This window comes from Lycorma delicatula, chromosome 6, assembly GCF_047948215.1.
Source record: "Lycorma delicatula isolate Av1 chromosome 6, ASM4794821v1, whole genome shotgun sequence".
Taxonomy (NCBI): Eukaryota; Metazoa; Arthropoda; class Insecta; order Hemiptera; family Fulgoridae; genus Lycorma; species Lycorma delicatula.
In genome coordinates, this window is record NC_134460.1 from 127045161 (window position 1) to 127072318 (window position 27158).

General features: G+C 29.1%; 1 protein-coding gene across 1 annotated transcript in view; it reads right to left on the reverse strand.

Moving 5' to 3' along the window:
* Positions 1-758: 758 nt before the first annotated feature.
* The window catches only part of dup (chromatin licensing and DNA replication factor double parked), a 35847-nt gene continuing 9447 nt past the window's right edge, over positions 759-27158 (reverse strand). The window contains exons 3-10 of the mRNA XM_075368494.1: positions 25942-26126; positions 23597-24040; positions 18002-18144; positions 14393-14526; positions 13027-13186; positions 11644-11825; positions 7578-7779; positions 759-1206 (exon numbers count right to left, since the gene is read on the reverse strand). Of these exons, the coding sequence (XP_075224609.1) occupies positions 1046-1206; positions 7578-7779; positions 11644-11825; positions 13027-13186; positions 14393-14526; positions 18002-18144; positions 23597-24040; positions 25942-26126 (1611 nt within the window). The 3' untranslated portion in view covers positions 759-1045. The remainder of the gene's footprint in view (positions 1207-7577; positions 7780-11643; positions 11826-13026; positions 13187-14392; positions 14527-18001; positions 18145-23596; positions 24041-25941; positions 26127-27158) is intronic.

Consider the following 27158-nt stretch of genomic DNA (forward strand, 5'->3'; position numbering starts at 1 on the left):
GGTAATCTAAAAACCAATAAGCGTGTCTTACATCGGAGGAGGAAAAAATGCAACCAGACACCCATACTACTGAGTGCGTGAGGTTTCCTGCAGAAGCAGGTATCCACTAAAAACCCTCCCTCTCACAGCATGGTGATGGGATTGCCTATGCAGGCACACATCATCTCTCCAAGTGTCTCGGGTTCTACTTGTCATCCTCAAGCATCCCACAGCAGTGACGATCCTGTAGGACCCCCGGGCTACCCACCACCACTCTAGGACTAAATACCACCCTACCTTCGTTCCTCTTCTTCCATTTTCTTGGACGGTACTTCCTGTAACCAGCAAGAACAACTCCGTCACTGGTGTTAAGCATAAAGCTCGTAATTTAATCCGGGAAGACCTCTCCCCAAACAGTCTATTTGAAGCCCATCTTGGACACCGTAGGAAGGTATGCTCTGCATACCTTCCTACGTATGCAGTACCGTAGGAACTACAAGAGCCAGCTTCCGTCTTGTATATAAGGGCATATATAATAAAATCCCTCTTATATAATAATAGGTGTCCTGTACTGATCAAACTCATGCTGTGAAGAAATTACAATACACTGATATTTTTATCCTAGACTTCTGCAACATGCTACATACATAGTATCCACACATTCTGCTGAACATGTATTTCAAAAATATAATAAATATAGAACAATATTTTTTCTAAGCGTAAAAAAATTGACTAAAAATAATTTAACATAGAATAAAAACACAGTAAAAACATAGTAAAAAGTTTTGTTTATTTATTTATTTATTTAGTAAAAAGTTATCAACATAAACAAAAATTAAAAACTAATAGTACACATTACATATAAAACATTCTAGGTAAAGCATTCCATGTAAAAATATAATAAAAAGATTAAGAAAAAATTACAATATTTTGTTGATTGTTTTGTCAGTATTGTATTGTTTTTATCAGTGTGACAGAAATGACAAATTAAATACCATTTTAACTAGTTTGTTAATATTAAATACCGTTATTATGAATCTTAGAACGTTATGTAAAAAAGAAAGCTTCAATATGAGTGGTCAGAAGCAATTGATTCCAAGTGAGCCATTATGCGTGACATATCTGCATCTTTCACAAATCTCACAAAATTTGTCTTACGGAGTGTACAAAAACTAAGCCATTCTGGTGTCTTTTCTTGCAACAAGTTTAAATGCTCATTTAAATCACCTAAAAAGTAAAACAATAGTTTTAATGTACATTATACATTATTTTTTTTTTTTTTATAACATACTTTATATATATAAAAAGATTAAATTACTAATATATAAGAAACATTCAAGAACAATTAAAAAAAATTGTTAACAACATCATCCTCTATGATCTATTGTTACATAGAGTATTACATATATATATATATGTATGTATACACACACACGAGCCCTCTATGAAACAAACATATTTATAAAACAATTTTTTTTTATTGAACAAGAAACTATCTATCTATTTTTCAATATCATCACCAACTTTTTCTAAACACTTTTCATAACTTGTTACAAGTTTTTCAGTTCCACTCATAAAAAATTCATCCTATTTCCTTCAGTTCATCATTAGCGAAACACTCCCTTCCCAGAGCGAGACCAAACAAGTGGTAGTCGCAGGGTGCTAGACAAGGGCTGTAAGGTGGTTGAGACCACATTTTCCACTTGAATTTTTGCAGTAACTCCTTTATCACATGAGCTAAATAGTAGCGTTCAATCTTCCAGGTCTTTGATCTTCAATGGCTTTACCGAAGTCTCACAGTAAGATTCAGCATTAATTGTTCACTGTAAAAAACTCCCTCAGAATTAAAAACAACTTGTCAGCATAACCTTTCAAACATGTGGGGATGTTTTCACTTTTATTGGCTGCGGCAAATTTTTGTTGTCTCCGTTCATGTGTTGTTCGTTTAGACTCAGGAGTGTAATGAAGCACCCAGCTCTCATCCCCTGTGATTATGTATTTCAAAAACTGTGGGCAAGTCTTGGAATAACATTAAAGAAAAAAAGAGCAGACAAAGTTTGTCAACAGATGTGGCACCCATTATGCACAATGGGTGCCACATCTTACGGTAACCATGCCGATCGTGAGTAATCACAAACAAACTACCAAAACTGATGTTAAGTTCACTAGCAAACTTTCTAATTTAAATGTGCTGGTCACTCAAATTCATTTCATTCACATGTTCCATGTTACCCATTGTGTTTGCTTGCACTTGAAGGACGCCCAGCATGCAATTCGTAACTCACATTAGTTTTTTATTTTCTGAACATTTTGGCACATTTCTGATCATGGGGTGTGACATTGCATTCTCGCTGTATACCTAAGAACTTGGCAATTAATTTCAAAACAATTGTAAATTTTTGCCCACAAAAATCAAGCTGCTGAATGCACTTCTAATCTGGATGAAAACCCCTACAGGACACACGCCATATTGACGACACTACACACGTACTGAAGGCCATAGAGACATTAAAGACAACACAACCAGTGCTACCACTACAAGATATTAATATATCCCTTTCAGTTCAAGAACATGAACTTATTTATCGATCCACCTCTTCTATATGAATATATACACATCTGTGATTACAGATGATTCATCATTTCTTATTTTAAGTAGTCGCCGACAGGTAGTGCGAGCTCAGTTTCTAAAATGGCATCTATACAACAGAAAGCATTCTGTATCTTAGAGTATTAGAAATGTTTATCTGTTGTTACAGTGCAGCATTTATTCCGAAGATGGTCTGAAACAGAACCATCAGACCACTAAAGCATTCTAAGGTAGTATTGACACTGGTTGTCAATACTACCAGTATTGACAACCAGATTGTTCTAAGGTAGTATTGACATTGGTTGACAATACTACCAGTATTGACAACCAGATTGTTCTAAGGTTTAAAGACACTGGTTGTTTGTGCAAAGGTAAAAGCACTGAACGCCCAAGCGTTTCACATAAAACAGTGGAGGGACTCAGGGCGAGTTTCATTTGTAGCCTGAAGAAGTCAACTCGATGCACTAGTAGTGAATTCGATATTCCACAGCTGACTGTCGGCAAGATTTTGCAAACTTGATTAAGACTGAAACCATATCATATAAAGTCTTTAAAAGTTATAACCAAATGACCTCAACAAACTCAGGAAGCTATAGAGGATAACGATTTTGCTAACCGTCTAATGTTTAGTGATAAGGCGACATTTCACTTTTACTGAACGTTATTCTGTAGAACGTGAATGTAAATTCACAAAACTTACCTGTTTTTGGCACCAACTTCTAAAACAAAGGTGTACAAACAATTATTCTTCTCGGATAATACCATGGACAAGTATTTCTTACCTCAATATGATTTACTCGGCTAGATCGGGTGATGTACAGATGATGACTTAGCACTCTTTAAAATGGCCATCTACATCTCCTGATCTACGGTTTTGGTGATTTTTTCCCATAGGAAAAAATCACAAAGGGAAATTATGATGATTATCATGTGTGGGTTGAACAGGACTACCACATAGATGTCTGTCATATGACGAATGGAGGCCATATCAAGTTATGACAATAATTTCTGTTGATTTTTATGTATTACTCATAATTTTATGTGTGCTTATTTTTTAAATCTGATGAATCGTTTGTAATCAGCTGTATTAAATGGGATGTCTGGAAAGGAAACTGCTTAATTATATAAAATTGAGTGCGACTGTTACCAAAATAAATGTAGTTGATTACTGTATCAAAGAAACTTATTCAAGTTGTTTGAAATTATTGCTGGCCATCTTGCAGTCATATTGAATTTCAACTTATTTTTTAAATGGCATGGTCATATTAAGTTTTATGGGAAAAACTTAGTGAAAACCCCAGCATTTGTAGCTTCATCTGTGTTTTAGATATTGACCATTAAGTCTTCAGATTGAAGTCAACCACAACCATCATTCAAGATAAATATTTTCAGTAGAAAAGGGGATATTACATCATTATCATGTTAACATTGCAATTTCAGGCTGGAAATAATTCCGCCATCATTTTCCACAATCTCTTCACATTATATAATTATTTTAAAATTATCATTATGATATTTGATAATGAAATAATTGTAGCAAAATTAAAACAGCAGATTCATTATACTTATTTGAAATTAGAGAAGAAAGATGATTTATGTAGAATTAATGAAAAATGCATTATATTTTAATTCAACAATATTTATTTCAGAAATAAATCAAAAATAACAAATCATAAACAAAAATTTTACTTTATGTGGTTGGGAACAGTTTCATTGTTATGCAAATTAATTTTACCATTTTCTCTCATTTTGAATAGGTGTGGCAAATGTAATTTCTGTGAAGTTGTTTTCTCATTAAATTTATTAATTAGTTTAGTTTTCTAATTCATGTTTCTTTGCATTTAACTATATTTTTATTAAGATAATGGAATTCTGTGAATATGAAAGAATAATTCTTCTAATGATGTTATGGTATGAAGTTTGAGTAAGATCGTATGACAAAGAAAGAAATTTATTTACTGGCACTTTTCCTGATATGGAATTATAAAGAACAATTGAAAATCTGGCAAACTAAATCCATTTTACGTGAAGATGTAAAACTAGATACCATGTTGAAGATAACAGAAAATCCTCACACATCAATTTTGGTTATTAGAAGGCACCTTGATATAAACAAATCCTGTCTATGAAGTCTTGACTGAAAAACATATAAGCCTTATAAAATTCAGCCGCATCAAGAATTATTGAAGGATGATTTTGATCTGCGTGCTGAATTTTGTGCAATTAAATGTTGTCTTTTCAGATGAAACTATTTTTGGGCTGGCATTGTATTGGATACATTGATAGGGTCATTTGTAATAGATAGAAATTTGACAGGGGATTTGTATGAGAAGCTGTCTGTGCATTGTAATCAAATTATTCCAGCTACTGAATATCATTTTTGAGAAAACTTCATGGTGTTAGCGAGACTGAGCTCCAGCCCACTGTTCTCTTCAAGTTTGCACTTTCTTAAATGATATTTTTCCAGCAAGATGGACTGGTAGAAGAAGACAAATTGAATGGCCTCCACGATCACCAGATTTAAGTCCAGCAGACTACTTCTTCTGGGGATATTTAGTTTATAAAACTAATTAGAGAATCTGGTAAAACTAAGAAGATTTCTCTATATTGTTTTACATAATTAAATTTACTGACATATCAAGGGAATCAATTCAGAATGCTGTACATAATTTTTACACGTGTCCAAGATTTTGTCAACAAGTAGGAGGAAGCCACGTTGAACATCTGCTGTGATTTTAGTACACATTTGGTATGTTTTTATTATGTTAATTTTCTTGAAAAAAAAACTTTTTATAAACAATTAAAAATAAGTATTTAATAAAATAAAATTTTTAATTAATTTAAATAATAAATGCAATGAATCAGCTGTTTCTAATTTTGTTATCTAGTATCTTGATAAATTTTGAATAAGGATCAAAGAGGTTGGAAAACAGTTTGCAGAATCATTTCCTGCATGAAATTACAATGTTACATGATGTGTAATTATCCCCCCCTTTCCAGACACTCTGTATATGTGCATATATGTATAAATATATTTTATATATATATATAAATTATTAATTTGTTTATAAATCTTTATAACCACGTAAAAGAAAAAGGCCAGCCAAAAATACAGTAAACACTGATTAAATTATCACTTAGCTTAGACACAATCAGTTCTCATCTATTATTAAATATATCTTTATTCCAAAAAAACAAATTACAGGAAACTTGAAATATCTCTTACTTGAAGCAGAATTTAGAGAAAAAAATTCTCTTAGTCTTTTTTGGTTCTTAGAACCATTTTAGGTGCTAAAATAAAATGAATAAACAAATCTATTAATCTTTTCTTTATAGATTTCATTTAATTTACCTTTTGTCCCCCTTATATTAATCTTTCTAATAGTATTTTTGGTGGTTCTTTTATTTTTTGATTATTTTTAATTTTTATTTGTTTAGGTAGTCTAGACTGATAATGTAATAGGTCAAATAATGTTTCCTGTTTCATTTGCAATTATTATTGGAGCTCCTTTTGGTAGTAGTTTAGTTGGAATGGGAGGTAAATTTCATCTTGCTTATTTATGGAAGAGAATTGTTTTTTAATATTTATTTTTTTGTTGGCATTATTTTAATTTTTTCAGGTCTCATCACTAAGCAACAACAAATTTTATCTAGCATTAAAAAGGCTTTTTTTTTAATTTTGTAGTATAGAAAAACATTTCATTTGGGATACTACTTTGTAATCTATGTATTCAGCATGTAGTAAAATCGCTATTAACAAGTACCTTCTACTTGTTTAATTCATGTTCTCTTATTTTATCACACATATCAATTCAATTTACAATAAAAATCAAAACAGTTAAAAATTAAATGTTTTCATACAGCAGTTTCCTTAAAGGAAATGTGATACCCAGAGTAAAAAGCTGACATTTTCAGAAGAGAACATTGAAAACGGTAATTTATTTACAGACAAGATCATTGGTGCCAGAGAATCCTCAAAGATTGCATTAGGTATTGGCACAACCAGCATGTCACAACTAAAAAGTTGTGCATGATGAACAACATTGTACACAATGTTAAATTTTATATTTACTAGCCAATAAATTACAACTTCCTAACAATTATTATGTACAATTTTTGTTATTTCAAAGTAATATGACTGGGGGTGAAATTCATATAGCATTGTGTTAAATAACCGATTTTAGATTTATATTCTGCTCATTAGCTAATTCAATATATTATAACATTGCATCTGGTTAAGCAAGCTCACCTCTGCTTGCACAACATCCAGCATCCACGAAAATTATTCTTCAAGTAGTTTGTTTCAAGTTTCAAAACTCTACTTTTCAATGGAAAAATGTATTTTTCCATGTTTTGCTGAATTAAATTTCATAATTCAGCAATGCTGCAGTATAACGAATGTAACTAAGTTTTCAATTTCCAATTTTGTCTAGAACAATTTTTTCCCCAAAAATTTAATGAAAACTTACTGAAAATTAAATTTATTATTACAGAAACAATACAAAATATTTTAAAATGAAAATGAATATGAAGAGCTGCAGTTAAAAAACTATAAATATCATCCAATGTGTGCTTTGTGTAAATTTTAAATGCCATAAAAAATGATTTAGATAACCTGGCAACTAACAAAAATCGATACATCTATCTGGTAAGGACTTAAATGGTTTTTTACCATACAGAAGCATGGAAAAACTTTGTAATTTCCAATTATTTCTTTGATTTTTCCTAATTCAAATGTAATTATATTTCTTCTATTTTTCTTCCCATTTCGTATTTTAAATTTTTTATGTTATCCAAATGATAGAATTGTCAAACTCAATTTTTAAATTTACTGTTTATGTACATCATCATTGTAGTTGATTAATGAATTTATATTTCTAAATATTTAAGATGAACTTCATACAAAAAATTTTATAAGACTAGACTTTTGGTCATGAACATTTTTTTTTAGTGAAATAATAGTCATCGAAAAATATGCTTAACTCTAACAACTATACAACATACTCACAAAAACTGAGGTTTTCTCTGTAACTGTCGGCCAGTTTTTTTATAACTAGCTCCCTAGTTAGAACAGCCTTTTTTTCAGAAATAAAAATATTACGAACAATACGGGCTATTTCTGGTAAACGAGTTAACATAACAGCTTCTTTAGCTTGAGATGGAGATCGAGTCATGGCTTCAAGAGCTTTTGCAGCTTGTTTTGCTCTAACCTGTAAGAAGTTAGTTAAAACAAAAAAATTACAAATTAAAAATAGATTTGAGTGGATAAAATACTACACATACATTACATATAAAAGATTCTATAACAGTTACAGTTTTCAACTAACTTTCAAAAACTGAATATACATACTTTTTTTACAGTCTTAAAGTAATGTAACAGGAATGAGGTAAAAAAATTATTATAAATTAAATTGTAACATAATATTTAGATTATGTTCGATCTACAGTGCATTCGAAAAGTTGCTGCGTAGTATACTTTAAAATTATGTGGTACATTCTGTTCTTTCGGTGTTAGGTTGGTTGCCTAGTGGGTTTGTTGGGCATTGCTCAGTAATAAACTAAGATGTCAGTTGTTGAGTTGTGATTGAATGGGCTTAGTTTCATTTCATGAATTTAATGTTCTTTTGGTAGAGGAATACATTTTCTTGTTGAATACATCTCTCTGTGAAGGGTCAAGTATACCGATTTAGTAAAGCACTTTTCCAAAAAGTTTCCAAATAGTCCTGTTCCTCACTCTAACGCAATCTGAACTCTTATCAAAAAATTTCAAGCAACGGTTCTGAAGATGCTGATCGAAGTGAAAGTCCATCAAAATCAATATGTAAGTTAGCACAGTAGTAAGATATCAAACTTTTAAGACACAAAGAACTAAAACTTTTCCCCTACAAAGTAATGTGTCCAAGAACTGAAACCTACAGATCATGCCGAAATACTAAATTATTGTCAGTGGTTTAAATGTTTTATTGACCAAAATTCTGTAGGTATCATTGCCAATGTTTTTTTTTTGTAGTTGACGCGTGGTTTCATCTGGGAGGGTATATTAATTCACAAAATACATGAAAATTGGAGTCTGGATCAAGGGTCAATGTGAGTAGAAAACACATTGTGGGTCCAATCTTTTTTGAAAATACAGTTGGTTAACAGAGGTGGAAATCAATCACAGATGGTTCCAAAAGATGGCACTGCAACGCACACAGTTAACAGGTCAATGACTTTTTCATGAATTGTCTGGTGAATGAATCATTTTGATGGGTTAGGGGCCTACTTGATCACCCACCTCTGACTGCAGAACTGACAAACTAAAAACACAATAATGGCATATGTATAAGACATTTCAGTACATCAGCTGGTTAAACTGTTTGAAAACAAATTGAAACCTGTGAAGTTATTTGAAACTCTTTCAGTTATTTTAATATCTGTTTTTATAAAATAATGAAATGAAAAAAAAAGCAATAATTAAAAAAATGTCATCATTACTCTTTCATAATTCCACACAACAACTTTCCAAACATTCTGTACCACCATATAGGATATTTAACAGAAAAATCTTAAAATAAATTCAGTGTTGAGCAGATAAAACCTCTCAACCTTCTCGCCTCGTAGGCAAGTTAATATTGATTGGGGCTTAAAAAACTATTAAACTATATTATTAATATTAAACTTTACAGCCACTATTATTAAACTTCACATTATTTTTTAACACGCATAATACTGTTCCTTCTTTTGATATACTTGTATATTATATTCAATACAATGATTAATTGAATAATCTATTCAATTAATAGTCTATCTATTAACTGAATAGATAGACTTATAATCTATCTATTCAGTTAAGAATAGATAGATTATAAGTTTTATTCCTCAAATAAACAGCACAATACAATTTATTTACTCAGATCAAACATTTTGTAAATTATTTGTAATTTTTTTAATTTTGTTTTATTCAGACATTGAGTACTGAGAAATAATTTATTAATTAAGAAAAATTATATAACCTAATTATATTACAATTAACACAATTAATTATAACATTATCTGTTAGTTATCAAGAGACAAGAGCCCAGGAAGAAATTCTTAATACTGTAATTCATAAATATAAAAGTCTATCAACATAAATAGTATTTATTCTATTAACAATTTTGTAAAAAACGTTTGGAACCAACATGAATAATATATTTGCAATTGATGAAATACAATTGTTTTGTTTTTTCTTTTTAGATTATAAGTTGTTACTTGTTTCAATAAGTTAAAAAAGAAATCTAACAGATGTTCTATAAATGAGACAAGTTGTAACACAAAATTCTACAAAAAGAAAGAAAATCATTACCATTTTATAATTTTTGTTCATATAAAACAATAATTTTTCAGATACACATAAAACAATATGGCTGAATTTAAACCACTAGACAACATTTTTAAAAAAAGTTAAATGAAAATGTTTTATTCTTAACTAAACTTTTATGCAGCGTAATTGGAAACTTACGCTAAAATTTTAAAGTGAAATTATTTGGTTAATGTTAATATTTTAACTTTTTGTTATTATTTTTAAAACTAAAATATTTTACTTGAATCCAGCTCTTGTTAACTATAACTAAAAAATTAAAACAAAAAAGTCATATTTCAATGTTACTGCATTAAAATTTTCAAATATCATGATTGATATGTTGAGAAAAGTTTATTATCTGTTCATTACCTGTAAAAAGTGTTTTTTTAATGAAATCAGAATTACAATATACAGAACAAATTTATATTTTACACAGAAACTTAAAACTTATAAATTGGCTTAAAATACTGAAGAAATGTAACAATGACTTGCAACAAGTGTGTTAAAGGGAAAAAACAATAACTTAAAAAAACTATGATTCACAAATTCATCAATTGCTACCTGAACATCATAAATGCATACAACACTTGTTTATACAGCTGGTTATATTTCTTTCTTATTTATTGCATTATTTTTTTATTATTCTGAACGATTAAAATGCAACTTGTTATCTAACTTTGATTCTTGTACCCATTTTATATAATTATATAGTTGACTGCCCTAGTTTTGTCTCGTTTGCAAACAGTTGCAGATTTAAAAATGACTAAAAATAAAAGTGATATACTTTTATAAACAAAGCCACTTTTCTATGAAAAAATTATCTTAATAAACTGGCTTTAAATTAAATTTTTTAATATTTTATCATAAACATCAATACTTGAATTGTTTGAATGGTAATAAAATTATTCACAATAACAAATATTTTATTGTTATTACAAGAAAGTTCATTTTGAAAAAAAAAAACAGTTATGTACTGCAGCCTGAACACGAAGTCAATCTTGCTGATCTATTGTTTACTTACATAAACAAAAGAAAAATTTTCAAAAATTCATAATGATTAATTTTCTTTTGTTTGTTTCTAAACGATATGATAAATAAAGTAAAAATTACTCAGTAAATTAGACTACAATTTCCCATCAGATTTTGGATTTTATGCACTTCAAAACTTAACTTTTTATACTTAGTTTTAAGTAAAAAAACTAACAGTTTATAGGTAATTGGGGATAATGTAAATGGCAGAACTATAAAGACAAAAGATTTCCAAATTTGGGCTTTTCTAATTGAATTTTCATTAAAACCTCTCAATTTTAGCATTCCAAATCAGTTTCACCATACCAGTTTAGTTTTTGGTCAAAAAAAAAAAAAAAATTCCATTTCTTCTGACATATCAACAGACAGTTAAACATCAGTACACTATTCCCTAAAACTGTGGTCGTTGCAAAGCTGATGTTCATGCTGTTCAGATTTTATTATTCTAGATTTTTATTCTGCTTAGTTTGAAGATTACAATACTCTGTACGGTTCATACATTATTCTCTATAATGTTAATGGCCCATTTTAAAACTCTCAGTAAAAATATTTGTTTATGCAAAAAATGACAAAGAAATGTATTAAATGATACATTCTTTGCAATGTTCAAAAATAAAAATACATTCAGTATATAAAGCAGATGCATAGTGAAAACCACATGCACAATTAAACTGATTAGGAAATCAGTTAATAGTAGACGTAAATAAAAAAGTTACAATACCTTTTCTAAGAGAGACTTGGGAATTCCTTTCAAAGCATTAGTAAGAGCAGTAAAAGCAGGTCCAGTATTAGTTGTAGCAGATATATTAGTAATATTACTATTTGTACTGCTACTTGATTCAGTCATTTTCTGAATTGCTGTCTCTAGACGAGGATTGGCACCAAACAAGTTACGAGCTCTCTCTGTAAATCAAATAGTTACAAAAAAGTTACGATATAAATATATGTGTAATACATAAAATAAACTTACAAAATTTTTTGAAGACGTTAAAAGAAAATACAACATTCACTTAAATATATTATCTTATGTAATTTTGTTTAAACTAAAAATATAAGATAGTGTTAAAATACAAAAAAAGACCATTGATGAAGTTGTTGCTTTAATCATAGCTCAGTTATAAATTGTGTCAGGCAAAATAATGGCTATAATGTTTTGTATTTTGTGCATTGAGAATACTCTACTATCCATTTTTGTCAGCTTTTCAGAAATTATACCAGGTTTTTTTTCAAAGTATGATAATTTTATCACAGGATTATCATATTTTATTAATTTCTAATCTTTATTTAAACAAAGTTAATTTTATATGGTAATTGTGCACTTCATTTATAAAGTAAAAGTTTTCATAGTTACATTTCATACCTTACATTTTAAAAAGATTAGGATCTAATAGATATCTTAGCTAACAGTTTTTGAAATACTAGGAATGATTCCCTAGAGTCCTGTAATATTATGAAGACAATTACCCCTAACATTATCCTTAGCTATAGGAGACTGGCTGTTTTTTGAAAGCACTCAAAAAGTTGGTTTCTGAGAGCAGAGAGAAACAAGAAAGCTTCATTATCATAACAAAAATGTTGAAGAATAGATGGCATATCATGAAAAAAGTAGTTTAGCAGATTTCCACAGGTTCCTATTGGTACAAACTTGAAATTCCAAGATGGATCCTTCCAGTTTTATAAAAAGATTCAGCATAGGGAATGATGAATGCAATAACTTAAATCACTGCTAAACTTAACAGCTAGCTACCTTTTAAGTATATTTCACTGTTTAAATTTTGTTCAGCAATGGAATATTTATCCGGTGGTGCAAATTTTTGCTCAATGGCATGTGCGATAAATTTTAACCAACATTTTTTAATTATATATTATGTAATGTAACAGAGACTAACATTTTTTGTTTTAATAAAAAGTCAGACCCAGTCTATCAGATGCATGGCTAGGTTTTAGAGCCAAACCAGCATCACACGATAGGGAGTGATGAGAATGTTAAGAAACAAAAAATTTCATTAACAATTGTTAGAACTATGATTATTTAGCCACTGAGTGGTAATACTTATAAACATATATAGCAACTAATCTTACTACTCTATTGAAATTTTTTTACCTAAAACATCTTTTGCAGAAGCAACCTTTTGTATATTAGGTGGTTCAGGAAGAGTAGAAGGTTCAATGTCGGGAACACCATCCACATCAAATTCTGGATGCCACCTTGTAATAGAATCTTTAGAAACATGAAGTGGTGGATCCAAGCTTAACAGGAATTCCTGTAATAAAATACAGATAAAAAAAACTTTATTCACGATTTACACAAATTAACTCATTTCCCAAATAAGAACTGTTTTTTTTTGTCTTCAGTCATTTGACTGGTTTGATGCAGCTCTCTGTATACCCCCTACATCCTACAACCCTAACAATTTGCTTTACACATTCCAAACGTTGACTGCCTGCACAATTTGTTCCTTCTACCTGTCCCTCCAATATTAAAGCAACTATTCTAGGATGCTGTAATATGTGGTCTATAAGTCTATCTTCTTTTACCTATATAAAGATATATATATCTATAGGATATATATATATATATCCTACATTAGGATATATATTATTATCCTAACTATATTAAAAATTATAGACAATCTGAAAGGAAATGGGGACAATCAGGAACTAAATAGTTTGGTTAAGAAGACTGGAGTGAATATACACTGAATTTACACAATATAGAGAGAATTAAAAAGGAAATATTTCACAAAAAGCAGTACAAATAAATTTAAAATGAAGCTTACATAATTAAAAATCCCTCTCTATCAACAAATGTTTGTTTGTTTCTGAAGGAAACATAGAACACATTAAAATTTTGATAAAATTTATTTGCTTCTTAAAAAATATAGGAAAAATAAGAAAATATTTCCAAGTAATAAATAAATACTCAAAATGCAATTTAAATTTTAAAATTTATCACAAGATTTATAGTCTGAAAAATATAAATTGCAAAACTTCAGTTACATCCAAATAAGAAAGAGTTAGTAATTTCTTTATTCACTATAATTTCTATCACATTTGCTATTCTACACCACCTCAACCAAAATAATTCCAACAAAAATCTAAGCTAGTAATAAATTAGTTAATGTAATAACTTTCAAACAACAGACTAAAAAACTAAGATTGGTCCAGACCACCACGTCTGCCTAAAAGCATAAATTCAATAAAGCAGTACTGAAAAGTATAAATGTGTCTCTCTGAAATATACCTATTACATAAAGTAGAATTATGAATGGTGTCATTAAAATCATAGTCATTGTTGATTGATTTTCTTAGCTATAGATCTCTGCCTGTTGCAATTTCTTGAAAATACTTTTTTGCAGAGAATAAATATTCGTGAGCTGTATAGTAGAGAAGCCTTGTTGAACAAATTAATGTTGTCAAATAATTAATGTTGGTCAATAAATAAAAACTTATAGAAAAATATACAATACCTCATGATAATTTTTGGTCTTATTCAGTAAACTGCTATAAAAGGATCTTCTTCTATTCAAAAGTATATCAGGGGTCATTTCCAGTCTAGTATGAGAATTTTGTTCTGAGGAGTTTACATCATCATGACTTAAATCTGAAAATACAATTAAAAACTAATGATTTTGATTATTTAAAAAAATTCATAATATGTAGCTGAGAAAAGATTAAAAATTAAAAGCAATCTTATCGTGTCAGTACAATTATCATATAAATAAGTAATTTTATTATGAAAAAGAACAATATTGAAATCTGTGATTTCTGATTATTACCATTCGATTGTTTTTTTTTTCAATGGGCAGAAAAAGGATTTATATCTAACTCAAGACAATAAAAAAATTACAATTTCATTGTTTTTCCCTACAAAATACAATATGAAGACAGATTGTAAACAGTGGATTCCATATTCAAAAGTATATTGATCATAAATTATTCAGCACATTTTAGATGTCAATAAAAAAATAAAGTAATGTACTTTACCATGCATCTTTTTGAACAATAAAATCCTTGTTGGAATTTTAAACAGTTTTGTTTACAAAACTTACATTAATAAACAAGTTCCACATGACCACCTTTTGAGGCACATAAAATATCTGGGCAATATTCATTTTCACGCCATACATTACAAAGAATATCTGGAGTTATTCCATTAATTACACCTTAAATTCTTCTTTGAAAAGTTCACAGATATTGACAACCTTAGTTGATAATGACATAACGTCAGGGGTCACGGTGGCCATGGAATTGGTCAATCACGGCCAATCTAACATTGAGGAAGTGGTTTATATAGGGGGTCCCTAACATGTAAACCCTAGTGCGATGTGCCATCTTGTTAGAAGTAAATAATTGCTGATGTTCAATTTGTGGTACTGCATACTTCAGTAAACGTCTAGATAACTCGCACTAGTGACTGTTGGCTCAGTGAAGAAGAATGGTCTGATTACTTCATAAGCAGTAATGCATGCAAAATTTTCAGGCTGTCATATAGTGTTTGTCAATGGAATGAGGATTCTCGCAACTCCAAATCAGACATGACAGTTAACATGTCTAGAAACATGGAAGGTAGCTTTATCTTCCATGTTTTTTTTTGTCTAAAAATGCATTACCTTCATTTACTTTATCAAGAATGTCCATGGAAAAACGATAATAGCATGGTTTATTGTCAACTTCAATTGCATGCACCGACAATTTTGTATGCATGAAGGTGCTTGTGTAAAACCGTCACAATTGTTGACTGCAGTATTCCTGTTTCTAAATGTTTCTTTTAGAAACATGTACCCATGCATCCTTGGAAGGTCTGCCAGCACCTTTTTTAAGTTTACTTCCACCTATTAGGAGGATCACGGCTATACTCTAAAATAATTTAAGTAAATTATTTTAGGGGTTATCCTGTATTTTTCTACCATAATCATCCAGATTTATTTACAGGGAAAAACAATTTATATAAATTTGTTAAAATTATTTCTGATTACTACATTTTCTTTTTATAATATCTGATGAGTATTTTTGAAGAAATTAAAACTTTTTGAACATGATTAAAAGTTTAAAGATTACTTTAATTGTTCCTAACAAGTCCCTTCTGAGTAAGCAGCAATCTCTGGGGAAAACTAAACAAAGATACAAAAAAAGAAAAAGTAGCACGTGAAAAAATAAATTTTAGTAAAATTATAAGTTGCTGTTACATATATTTTAAGAAGAAACTTCTCTGAATTTATAGAATTCAGTAGCAATTTATAATTTTTCATCACAATTACCAAAACTGGAGGTATGTAACTCATAAAATCTTTTGATATTGTGATAGAAATGAATATGATGCTGAACAAGTCACTCCAGACTCACTACTATTCAACTGAGAGTACTAAATCATAAAAAATGTTAGAAAACCCACAAAATCTTAATGGTGGTTATAATTTTCATATTCCTATTTCAATCATAGCTTTTGGTTTGAGAGGTATGGTCTGAACTTAATCATTTAGAACCATTTACGATGAGGCACCACTTCATGTTGTTAAACTAACATGTTAACTAACACTAAATAATTTCTTCTAATTAAAAAAAGATGACCACCATTATTTTTTCTACTTTTTCGAATGAATTATTATTATCTAGAAAACATCATATAATGTGAAATATAAGGATTTAAGTTACACTTTACTTTGAATACTAAATCTTTTAAAAAGCTCCCAGAATCAAACATGTTGATTATGAGAACATTACTTTAAATGTCTTTATTACAAGCACACAGAATTTTAAATACAACTTTATGCCCTTTAGTCTTAATGCTACATCTGATATAGGTGTAAACAGCATGAGACAAGAAATTTCCAGAAAAATCTGATGTGGGCACTATGAATTCCTTGTATGCCTATTACAATTCATACACGTTTTTTTTTTTAAATGACAAGTACATAAAATTTTATTTCACTAATAACTGATATTTTTGCATAATTTTTTTTACTGTTATTGAATTATGTTTATTTTTTTTACAATTTGACAATTATTTATAAATCAATATATTGAAATTAAAAATAAAGGCGATGATGTCTGATTCAAACTGATGAACCTTCCCATAAAAGATATATTTCATTAATTAAAATTGCATTTGTCTAAACTCTGGAACCAATGAAAATAATTATCACTTATGATGACATATATCACTGAAAAGCTCTCAATGAGGGCTTATTACTTAAATTTTTCTTTGGATTTTGGGAAGTGCACAACTAGATGTTACACTGGATCCCAAATCAAAAATTTCAATATCCTATGGCTAATCGTTTTTGAGTTAAATACGTGTGCAGATGTCATGCCAAAACTAGTCAAAAATGGATTCAAGGATTGTCAAAATGAATATTTCCATTGAAATCTGAAAACCAAAATTTTTATTGATCACAATACTTCCTTTACTTCATACAAGGAAGTGAAAATTGCATAACCGTGCTTAAGAACATACCTTTTAAGCATACTAGGAAATCAGAATTGCTCCTAAAAAAATGTAATTCAACAATTTATATCATAATCTGATTCAATATTAATTTGCTTCATGAAAACTGAGATAAAAAGACGAAGGACTTTCATATTAATTAGTAGTAAATCCTTTAAACCTGTTTAATTATTTTCAATGTTTTGCTGTCTTTTCAGTGCTAAGTCGTGTTGACTGTTCTTAAATGTCAAATTATTTTACATTAGTTTAGAGCATTATGACGGCTATTAAAACTTTTCATCTTTCTTTGTTTTAATCTAATTTGAAATTAAGAGTAGTTTGTTTGCTTGTTTAAAGAAAATATATTTGAAAAGAAAAGAGATTTTTAACACTATCATAACACCAGCTACATTAATCATCAATACGTTTATATTGTAAGCTATGCACCCAGTCTAGTTCTATGCTTTTTTGTATTACATTTAAATCACACTAAAATATAATGGTTACTAACACAACATCAAAGTGGCATTTACAGGCAATTCAAAATGAATTCCTGTATAAATATGTTACATAGCATAAATTCACTTAATGTAAATAATAATATTAAGTGACTAATAATATTAGAAAATAATTAAAATATTTATCAACTCACTTGAATTTCTCAAAATAGGTGTGATAACAAGATCATATCTATCAGGCTGAAATTTTCCAATAGCTGGAATCTTCTCATAAACAAACTCAAATGAATCTTCATAAACTGTTTTAATTTGTTCCAAATGTTTCTCATACAAATTTCTAAAAAAAATTTTTTTCTTTTAATCTTACAATATTTTTCATTCTTACAATCAGAAGTTATAAAATAATAAGAAAATAAAATTACTAATAACTAATAGATTCTTGTAATAATAATAATAATATTAAGGGGTAAACGATAATACTTTTATAAGGTAACTTTTGGATGATTTTCTTAATTTAGTTATAGCCAAATATGCCATTAAATATGACATTTAACTTGGGGGAGTTTGTAAACACAAAGTTGGTTTTAAACCGGGATTTATTTTTAATTATTATTATAGAAATATTGAGCTTAACTATTAATGTTTATTAAAGTGTCCTAAACGTTATTAAAGTGTCTCTAGCAAATCGGTCACTAATTTTAATACAAGTAAACACTGTAGTATTATCTGAAAATTAAGGTTTTCTATATGAAAATAATCATCAATGCCATTGATATAGATCTAGAAAAGAACAGATAAAGAATAGATCCTTGTTCCATCCCTCAACTTAAAAGTCTGTGGAGCTGATGATTGCAATTTTGGTAACTGATGTTCTACCTATTAAATTTAGATTCAAATCACTGTTAAGCTGTTTCACATCAACAATATATTTGTGCTGACATAGTCGAAAGCCTTCAACAAATCACCAAAGCATTTGATGGCTCTCTTGCCAACATTAGTAACATCTACTTATATAAAATCAATCAGAGAATTTAGTAGACTTATTTTAACTATATTTCCTCCTTCAAAATTAATTTGTTGTATTTACCGATATTTTCTTTAGCACTACTATTATCAATCATTTTCCAAGCTATTTATTTTAAGTGTTATGTTAGTTCATGTAGAATCTTTTCTGATCTATGTTTCTGGATAGCTTCACTATATATTACATTTATCCTGATTATTAGTGTTGAGCAATTTTAAATACTGTTCCTTCATTCTGTTTTTTTTTTGTTTAATGCTGTTACTCAGAGAAATTTTTTCTTTAGTAAATTTAATTGTTTATAGAGCGGTGCACAAGAGGTATTTTTAAAATAAGTTAGGGTATTGATAAATTATTCATACTTGTATCCATAGCAGAGAATAACATCTATTGATGTTACTTTTTGTAATCTATATTTCAATTCAGCAATACTAGTATCACATTTATCTTTTTGTTTAACTTTGAAATAAATGGTTGGACAGTTTGTGTCTTTATATTCAATATTGATCAAATAATTGTCAATACATGTGGACGTCGATTCATAATATGAGTTGGAGATTTTTTTGAAGTAATCAGGCCAAAATTATAAGATACTGTTGAAGTTTTTCACACTTCTTTTGACAAGATTTCCAAATTAAAATCTCTGATCATTTTATTAGGAAATTTCTGAATTCTCTTCAGGTAGCTGTTATGTCCAAAAACCAGGACTTAAACAAAACATTTGCTCTACCGAAAGTTCACTACATGGTAATTATCCTTTAAAAAAATTGTGACACCTCCCAATTTACAATTTTCACTGCAAAAAGAACTCGAGGATGTAGCTGTAGAGCTGCATAATCTTTAATTTTTCAAACATAAGTCTGTGTTCACTTCAGGATTTTCATCCTGCAAAATAATTTGTTTTATTTTGTTAGATGTGCCTCCAACATTTATATGAATTATAAAAAATAGGTTTATTTTTTATATCTTATTTTCAGTTTATGATGCAATTTATTTGAGTTTACCTTTGATTTCTCACAATGAGAGTCAAGGAGTCATTTTTATTTTTTTTAAATGCTGCAAATTATCAGATTGGGGGCTTTTGATTAACAAAGGGAATCACTATTATAATTATAACAACAGGTATTGGTCTCAAAATTTTCTAGTGGTAAGAATTCCAGAGATTCCATTGAATTGAGTAACTAATTCATATGTTTGCCCTATATACTCTTATTGAAATGCAAACCATGTTTAGTGTATCCATTAATATCTATTTCACTTATATAAATGAAAGGAAGCAAATTGGTTTGGTTTTACAAGTTATATTGTAAATAATTTTATTCATCACATTAATCTTGTTATTTAAAAAAGGTATACAGTATCTGAAAGGTACATCTAAAATAGGAATATTTGTTTTTAGTGATACCTTCTTAACTATTTTTTAATCAAATTATTTAATTACGTTATTAAAACGTTTAAAATTTACATTATTTGTTCCTGCCATTATAAATTTATTTGTTTCTGGCATGGCCTCAAAAAATAAAATCTTTAGACAATCAAATGGAGAAATAAGGCTCTAACAAACCATACTTTCAAAATTAAGAGACAGCTTGTCTTCAAGAAGAGGAAGAAGCTTTTTACAATGTCTATCTGAACCTACTAATAACCTGTTTTTTATCTTACTTTTTTTATGCGTATGAGTAAAAGTGTTAACACAATTTTATTGCTAAATTTAGAGTGATCCATTTCAACAGTGGTATTACACTGTGCTCCCATATAAAAACTTTTGAGAATACTAATTTAATTTTGTATTTTATAATTAAAGGGAAAGGCAAGTAAATTGCTCAGAATGGTTGAGTGTACATGCACTCAATCATATAAAAACTATGGAGGCTATTTGGAAAGTAATACAAATTGATAAAAATCTACATCTTTTAGTAATTTTCTACATAACTTCCATCTATGAATTAAGCAAGGTATAACACCACTTTTCACTCAATTTTCAAACACTGTCTCAGTGACAATCACACAGGTGACAATCACTGGAAGCCAAATCAGGGCTGGGTTAAACTCCTATTTGAAACTGTCGATTTGGCATTGAGTGTATGCTGCAGTATGTGGACGAGCATTGACATGAAGAAAAATGATGCCTTAACTCAGCAAGCCACATTTTTTGTTTTGTATGGCCCTTCTCAATTTCTTGTAGTGTGTCAACATTAATTGTCATGCCTTTCCAAAAAATCAATCCAGATCGCACGTTTACAGTCCCAAAAAAACTGATCCATCAGCTTTTTTGAATAATGTGTTTGTGGCCCTTTACAGGTATTCAAGAACTGGTGTGCCCCCACGGCACTGATTGGAATGGCATCAAGGAATTTTATCATTCTCATTATGGTTAACAATGTAGGAAAATTACTGCAGACCCCATCCTCTTTTGTTGTATATTTGTCAGAAAGAAGTTTAGGTACCCAGTGAGTACAAAATTTAGGAAGCCTAACCTATATGTAATGATTTCATACAGTACATGCAAGGAAAATATTAGGATTCTTAATGTGAATCGGCGATTTTTTCTTATTTTCACATGGACAAGCCAAAACTGTGACAATTGAAGGTCGACCACTTCTTTCAGAAACATAAAGCACCATTGTCCTACCACACTGTCACTATTGATATTCCCTTCATATACTGAAAAAGTTCACGAAAAGTTTCAGCGGATGACAAATTTTTTGCATGAAGGAAGTTAATGACAGCACGCACATCACAGTTGGCAGGATTAAGAAATTTTACAGGAACAAACAAGCAAATGATATTTCCATTAATACTACTAGAATTGGGCTATTCATCTGGTCTAAAATAGCAGGGTATTAATTTCTGATTAGCCCTTCAATATATAAGTTATATGTTTGATTAAACCGCAAACTTTATAAAATGGTTTATTGTGATGGTAATGTTTAGATTAAAATAAGTTGATTAATCATATCTGGCCAGTATGAGAACCTTACCAGTATAAACATGATTGGTCAACTACCACAATTTCTGCTTCTTGAAGCACTTGAATGATTTGTATATTTGTTGCGACATTGACGGGACGCCCTTGGTTAACAGCATTGCGGTAGATTTTTGAGCGAGGGTAGTCTGTATGTGTTCGTTCATAGGTGATGAATGAAGACAATACCTTGTTAATTATTGAAGGTTTGTTTAATTGTATGCCGTCTTGGTGGTTTAAAATAACTTTGTAACATAACACTTATAACTTAACGTTAAAGATAGCAAACAAACTAAATATAACTTAAAGTAATGTTCATCTGAACAAGAATTGAGAGTCCGTACGGATGCGACCGCCTTGGTCAGTTATGCGTGTAGACTGGTTAGAAGACCCTATGTACAGTGCTAGAGGGAGCAGCTTGTGACAGAGTGGTGTGTGAGCACCCTAGCCAACGTTAGGTTTCAGCACCCGACGACCAGAGGAGGTGAAAACGTAACAATATTATTAGAACAAAATTCTAACGATGAATTGTTAGAATTCTGTTCATTTTGAACAGAACATCTATTTCTCCCCTTTTCAGATATGAAATGAAAGTTTTTTTTGCTTAGTGATGAATCTAGAGAATTAAACAAGGAATCTGGTTTGCAAAATGGATGAAAATAACCTATAAAACCAAATAAAGTATAGCTAAGCAAAAAGGATAGAAACTACTAAACCCAAAAAGCAGCTGCTTAAGTGCAAGTTCTCCTCATTTCAGGATTCGAAGCTAAATAATCTTTCTTTTATTATGCAAATTACTTGAGAAAATTTCATAGAATTAATCCTAGAATGGCTTACATACTTAAATAAAATATGGGACTATATTATAGTCAACCTTAATCTTTGGATAAATGTCATTTTTGGATAAATAAATAAAATATTACAATTATTTAAAATTTCACAATAACTGTCTTTAGCTGTCCTAACAACACCATTATAACAAATCTGAGTAATTGATTCCTACCAATTAAAAAGAGTAGTGGAAAATATAATAATGGGAGAAATCCAGAAAGGGGGTAAAAGGAACCCTTTTAACAAAGCTATCAGGTCTGTTTAACAATCATCCTTTGAAGAAGATAGGAGTATAAATACTCCAGGGAAGATGAGTTGAAATCAGTTCTGCTTGAGAGTTCTAAGCGAGATCTGCAAGAGTACCCTGTAAGAAGATCAGAGTCAGTGAAGGATCAAATTTCTAGTGTGTACAAGTTCGATGCAATTTGCAATTAAGGTAATTGCAAATAATAATACTTTAATAAGAATTAAAGTAATTCCAATGTCAACAGTACATGAAAACAAAAAATGGTTTGGTGAGTTATTCTTGGACTATAAGTGAAGAGGTAATGTATTAAATTTCATTTATAAATTGTTAGGGTAGTTTTATTTGTTAACAGCAAAGGTATTTGCAGTAAAAGAATTTTATACGCATTTTATCTATTCTATTATTGTTGTTAATATAAAGTGTTATGCTGTCGTTTGTCAATGGGACTGAATTCTTTTTCAAATAAAATAAAGATAACTTTAGAATTCCAAGGAATAACTAAAATTTAATTAATAAAAAATAGAATCATTCTTGTGCGAATGATTATTTTAATATAGAAAAGAATCATTCTTTCATTCTATGAATCACAGAATCTTTTCTGGGTTATTGCTTATAGCAAGTCCACAAACAATAATTTAGAACTGTAAATGTCTTTTCATCACTATAAATTCAGGTATCTAAAGTGATGGTTCATAAAATTTTAATTCACATAATACAGCACTTACCTCCTTAACAGTTCCTGAACAGCAGATTTTAATTTTGTAAATGTCACAATCTCTCCACGGTTATGTTTCATAGAAACAACAGTCTCAATACCTCGAAATATTTCCGCAAGAGATCTATATTTATACGGAAGAGTCAATGTCGAGCGACCTTCAGTTACTAATGCTTGATAACGTTGAAAAGCAAAGGGCTTAGTTGGTGATAACAGCTGTCCTTGCTCAGTAAACAACTTTCTTGGACTGACATAATTTGGCTGCATGCTCAAAGTGCGACCTGGACTTTTAAAGACTGCTTCTCTAAGTTTTGCTGGAGACATGCCAGTACTAACCTTAACAGGTGTTTTAGATGTATCCACGTTTAAAGTACGAGTAGGACTTTTAAATATTTCTTCTTGTGTTTTTGCTGGAGACATTTCACTTGAGACTTTTGCAGGTGATTTTGATGGGCTAAAAAAAATTTTGTCAAATGTAAAAGGTTAAATTCTAAAAAGCAATAGTATTAAACGTGTAAATAGATAAATTTTATATAACTTTAATTTAATTTTACTTTCATAAAACATTTTGATATAGAATTCAAAGAAAAAATTATTTTTGTCAAATTTAAGGGAAATGTTTAAAAAATTTTTTTTCTATATTAACTTATATGTATATTACCTTATTTATATTAAGATAAGTTCTTATTTTATAACTTAGACATTAGGTTAAATGTAAAATAAGAGAATTTCTCATTACTGACAAACTATAGGTTATAAGAAAACTAAAGATAAACATAAAGCATTGTACTAACATAATACAACTAACAATACAAGCAAACAACTAAAAGGATGCATAAGACTTCATTAAACTTTTTTTGAAAAAAAAAAGAAAAGATAAATGCCATGCCTATAATGCTTAAATGCGTTTTGGTTGCGCTGTTATCACATGAAAATAACTGAAATCACAGTTAATAAAATTATATAGCTCCATTTTACAAGTATGTGCCTCATTTATAAGGTTAAATTTAAACAAATGTAAAATAGATATTAACTTAAATTAGCAAATAAAGTGTATAATATAACCTTTTGAATTCTATAGGGTCAAGTGAAATAGGACAGCAAGATATTTTTTATTCATTTTCAATAAGTTTGATGTGATGAGTTTTTTATTACATCACCAAATACTGTGTTGTGTGTTTATTATTATAGGTCTATATTACATTAAAAAAATTCTTGATAAGTGACTAACCAGCCAGTTGCCTCTTAGTAAATAATGATACCACAAATCAAGAGGGTCTTAAAAATCCAGTGTTAAGTTTACTAAATTTATGAATTTTTTCATGAATGTTAATTTTGTTGCATAAATTTAATTACCCAAGTGTCTAGTGACATTAGAAGATGAAAATCCCAGACTATTTCTGATCATTTTACTGTTATCTATTGCAACTATAAAAACAGTCTTCATGCTTCCATATAAGGCATTCCAGTTGTTTTTTTCTACTTACAATAATTTTTTCCTGTACCATAATTACAATAATACAGTAAACATTAAAATTATTATGACTTTTGAAAACATTCATAAAAAAAACTTCCCTAGCTCAGTCTCTAATAATGCACAGAAACCAAATTGCTAGGTTTTTAAACACAGTTATAATAATACTACCAATTTTTGGTTGATATTCCTCCTTATTTCAAGAATATTTTATAACCTTTCTGTGAATCCATATAAAATAACCCAATATACAATTAAAATCTTGCTGGTAAAATTACAGTTAAACACAAAGGTTATTTTATTTTTAGGAAGTTTCATATTTTTGGTGGTTAGTGTAAACTTTAATAACTAACTTGTTTTTAAAAATATAAAGTTAATAAAAAAAAAGTAAAAATGAACACTAATCAGCATAAAGTACTATATTTATAACCAAACTACATGGATATTTTTGGGAAAAAATTAACTCGTTTTTCAAGATTTTTTTTTATTAAGTGCTAACTAAAATTGGATATATTACAAAAATCAGAAATTTAACGCAGGATTTGAATTTTATTTGAATTTGATATCAAAAACAAAGAAGTTAAAGTTTTTGCAAACCTAAAAATAATACAAAATTGGCTGTCATACTTGGAACAAAATGACCGCTTAAAAAAACATGAAACATCCTAAAAACAAAATAACTACTGCATTTATATACAACTCTATGATAAAAAATAAAATAATTTTATTAGGAATTAGAATGGGTAACTTGAAATTAACTATAAATTTATAAATCTTAAAACATACAATCAAGATGTCACCTAAGTTCCAAAAACTTTAATATTTACATGTTTCAACATTATAACTGAAAGGTTAAAAAAAAAAAAGAAGCCAATTGGTACCTGGTTGTAATTTCAAATGTAACAGTATCAAACTGTTTTAGAGAAGGTTTTGTTAAATTTAGTTTTTTCTCTCTTATTTTTTCTAGTTTTGAAAATCCTTCATTAAGCCTACTTAGAGCAGCTTTAATCTCACTACAACGAGAACTTGGCTTTAGTTTACTTTCTAATTCTCCAAAGCTCAACTCCTAAAAAAAATAAATTACAAAAAAATCTTATATACCAGCAGGTAAAAACATAATAGTATAATATTTTATTACTACAAATAAATATATATATATATATATTAATCACAATATATAATTTGTATAATCTCTGCGATTCATTTGCTTTGAGTAAATTAATTAACACTACCTGAACAGATAATAAAAATCAGTAACACTAAAGAACAGGAGGAGGTAAGCAACTGGCATAAGATTGCTTCTAAACTGCTTGAATGAGAGTAATGTTTAACTTTGTATGCGTTAAGTCTGCTGACCATACCACTAGCCAACTGATAATTTACAATATTTTATGATTAAAGCTGATGACTGGGATTAAAACAATGTTTTATTTGAAGCATTCTTTTTATTATATTCAACAGTTTTATTAGTAAGTAAGCCTCAGTGGAATCCTCAGGATAAAAGGTATAAACCAATATTCCTTTAACATTTTCTAATCTGTTCCTGGAGACCAGGTAAACTCAAACATGATTTTGTCTAATCCAACTTTTGGCTTGTTAATGATGAAGCAAAATAATAAGACAATAAAACTTAAACAATAAAAACATAATTGATCTGAAAAAAACTTGGCATTCTGGCTAAATATACATATTTGTAAGAAACTTGCACTTTAAATAGTCATACTTGTACTAAACTGAATCAAGGATAATCTGCCTACAAATTAGTTTTCTGACATCAAGAAATGCCTGGTCCATCTCAAGTATTTATATTTATAATTATCATACTGTCTTGTCTTTCTTCTTCTTTAAATAAATACATAAAAGATTTAATTCGCTCACCAGCTGATAGTTTTCATCTATAATTTATGTATTTATTAGTTCAATTGTTCAGTAGATATTTATATGATGTACAATACAGATGCATTTATTTCACAGTTTCAAAAAAATGTTCCAACAATGTAATATCAAGTATGTATATATAATGTTTGATACATCAAACATACATCTGCAAGTTTTTAAGTGTAATATGAATTAGTGCCACCAGATATTAACATTTCAC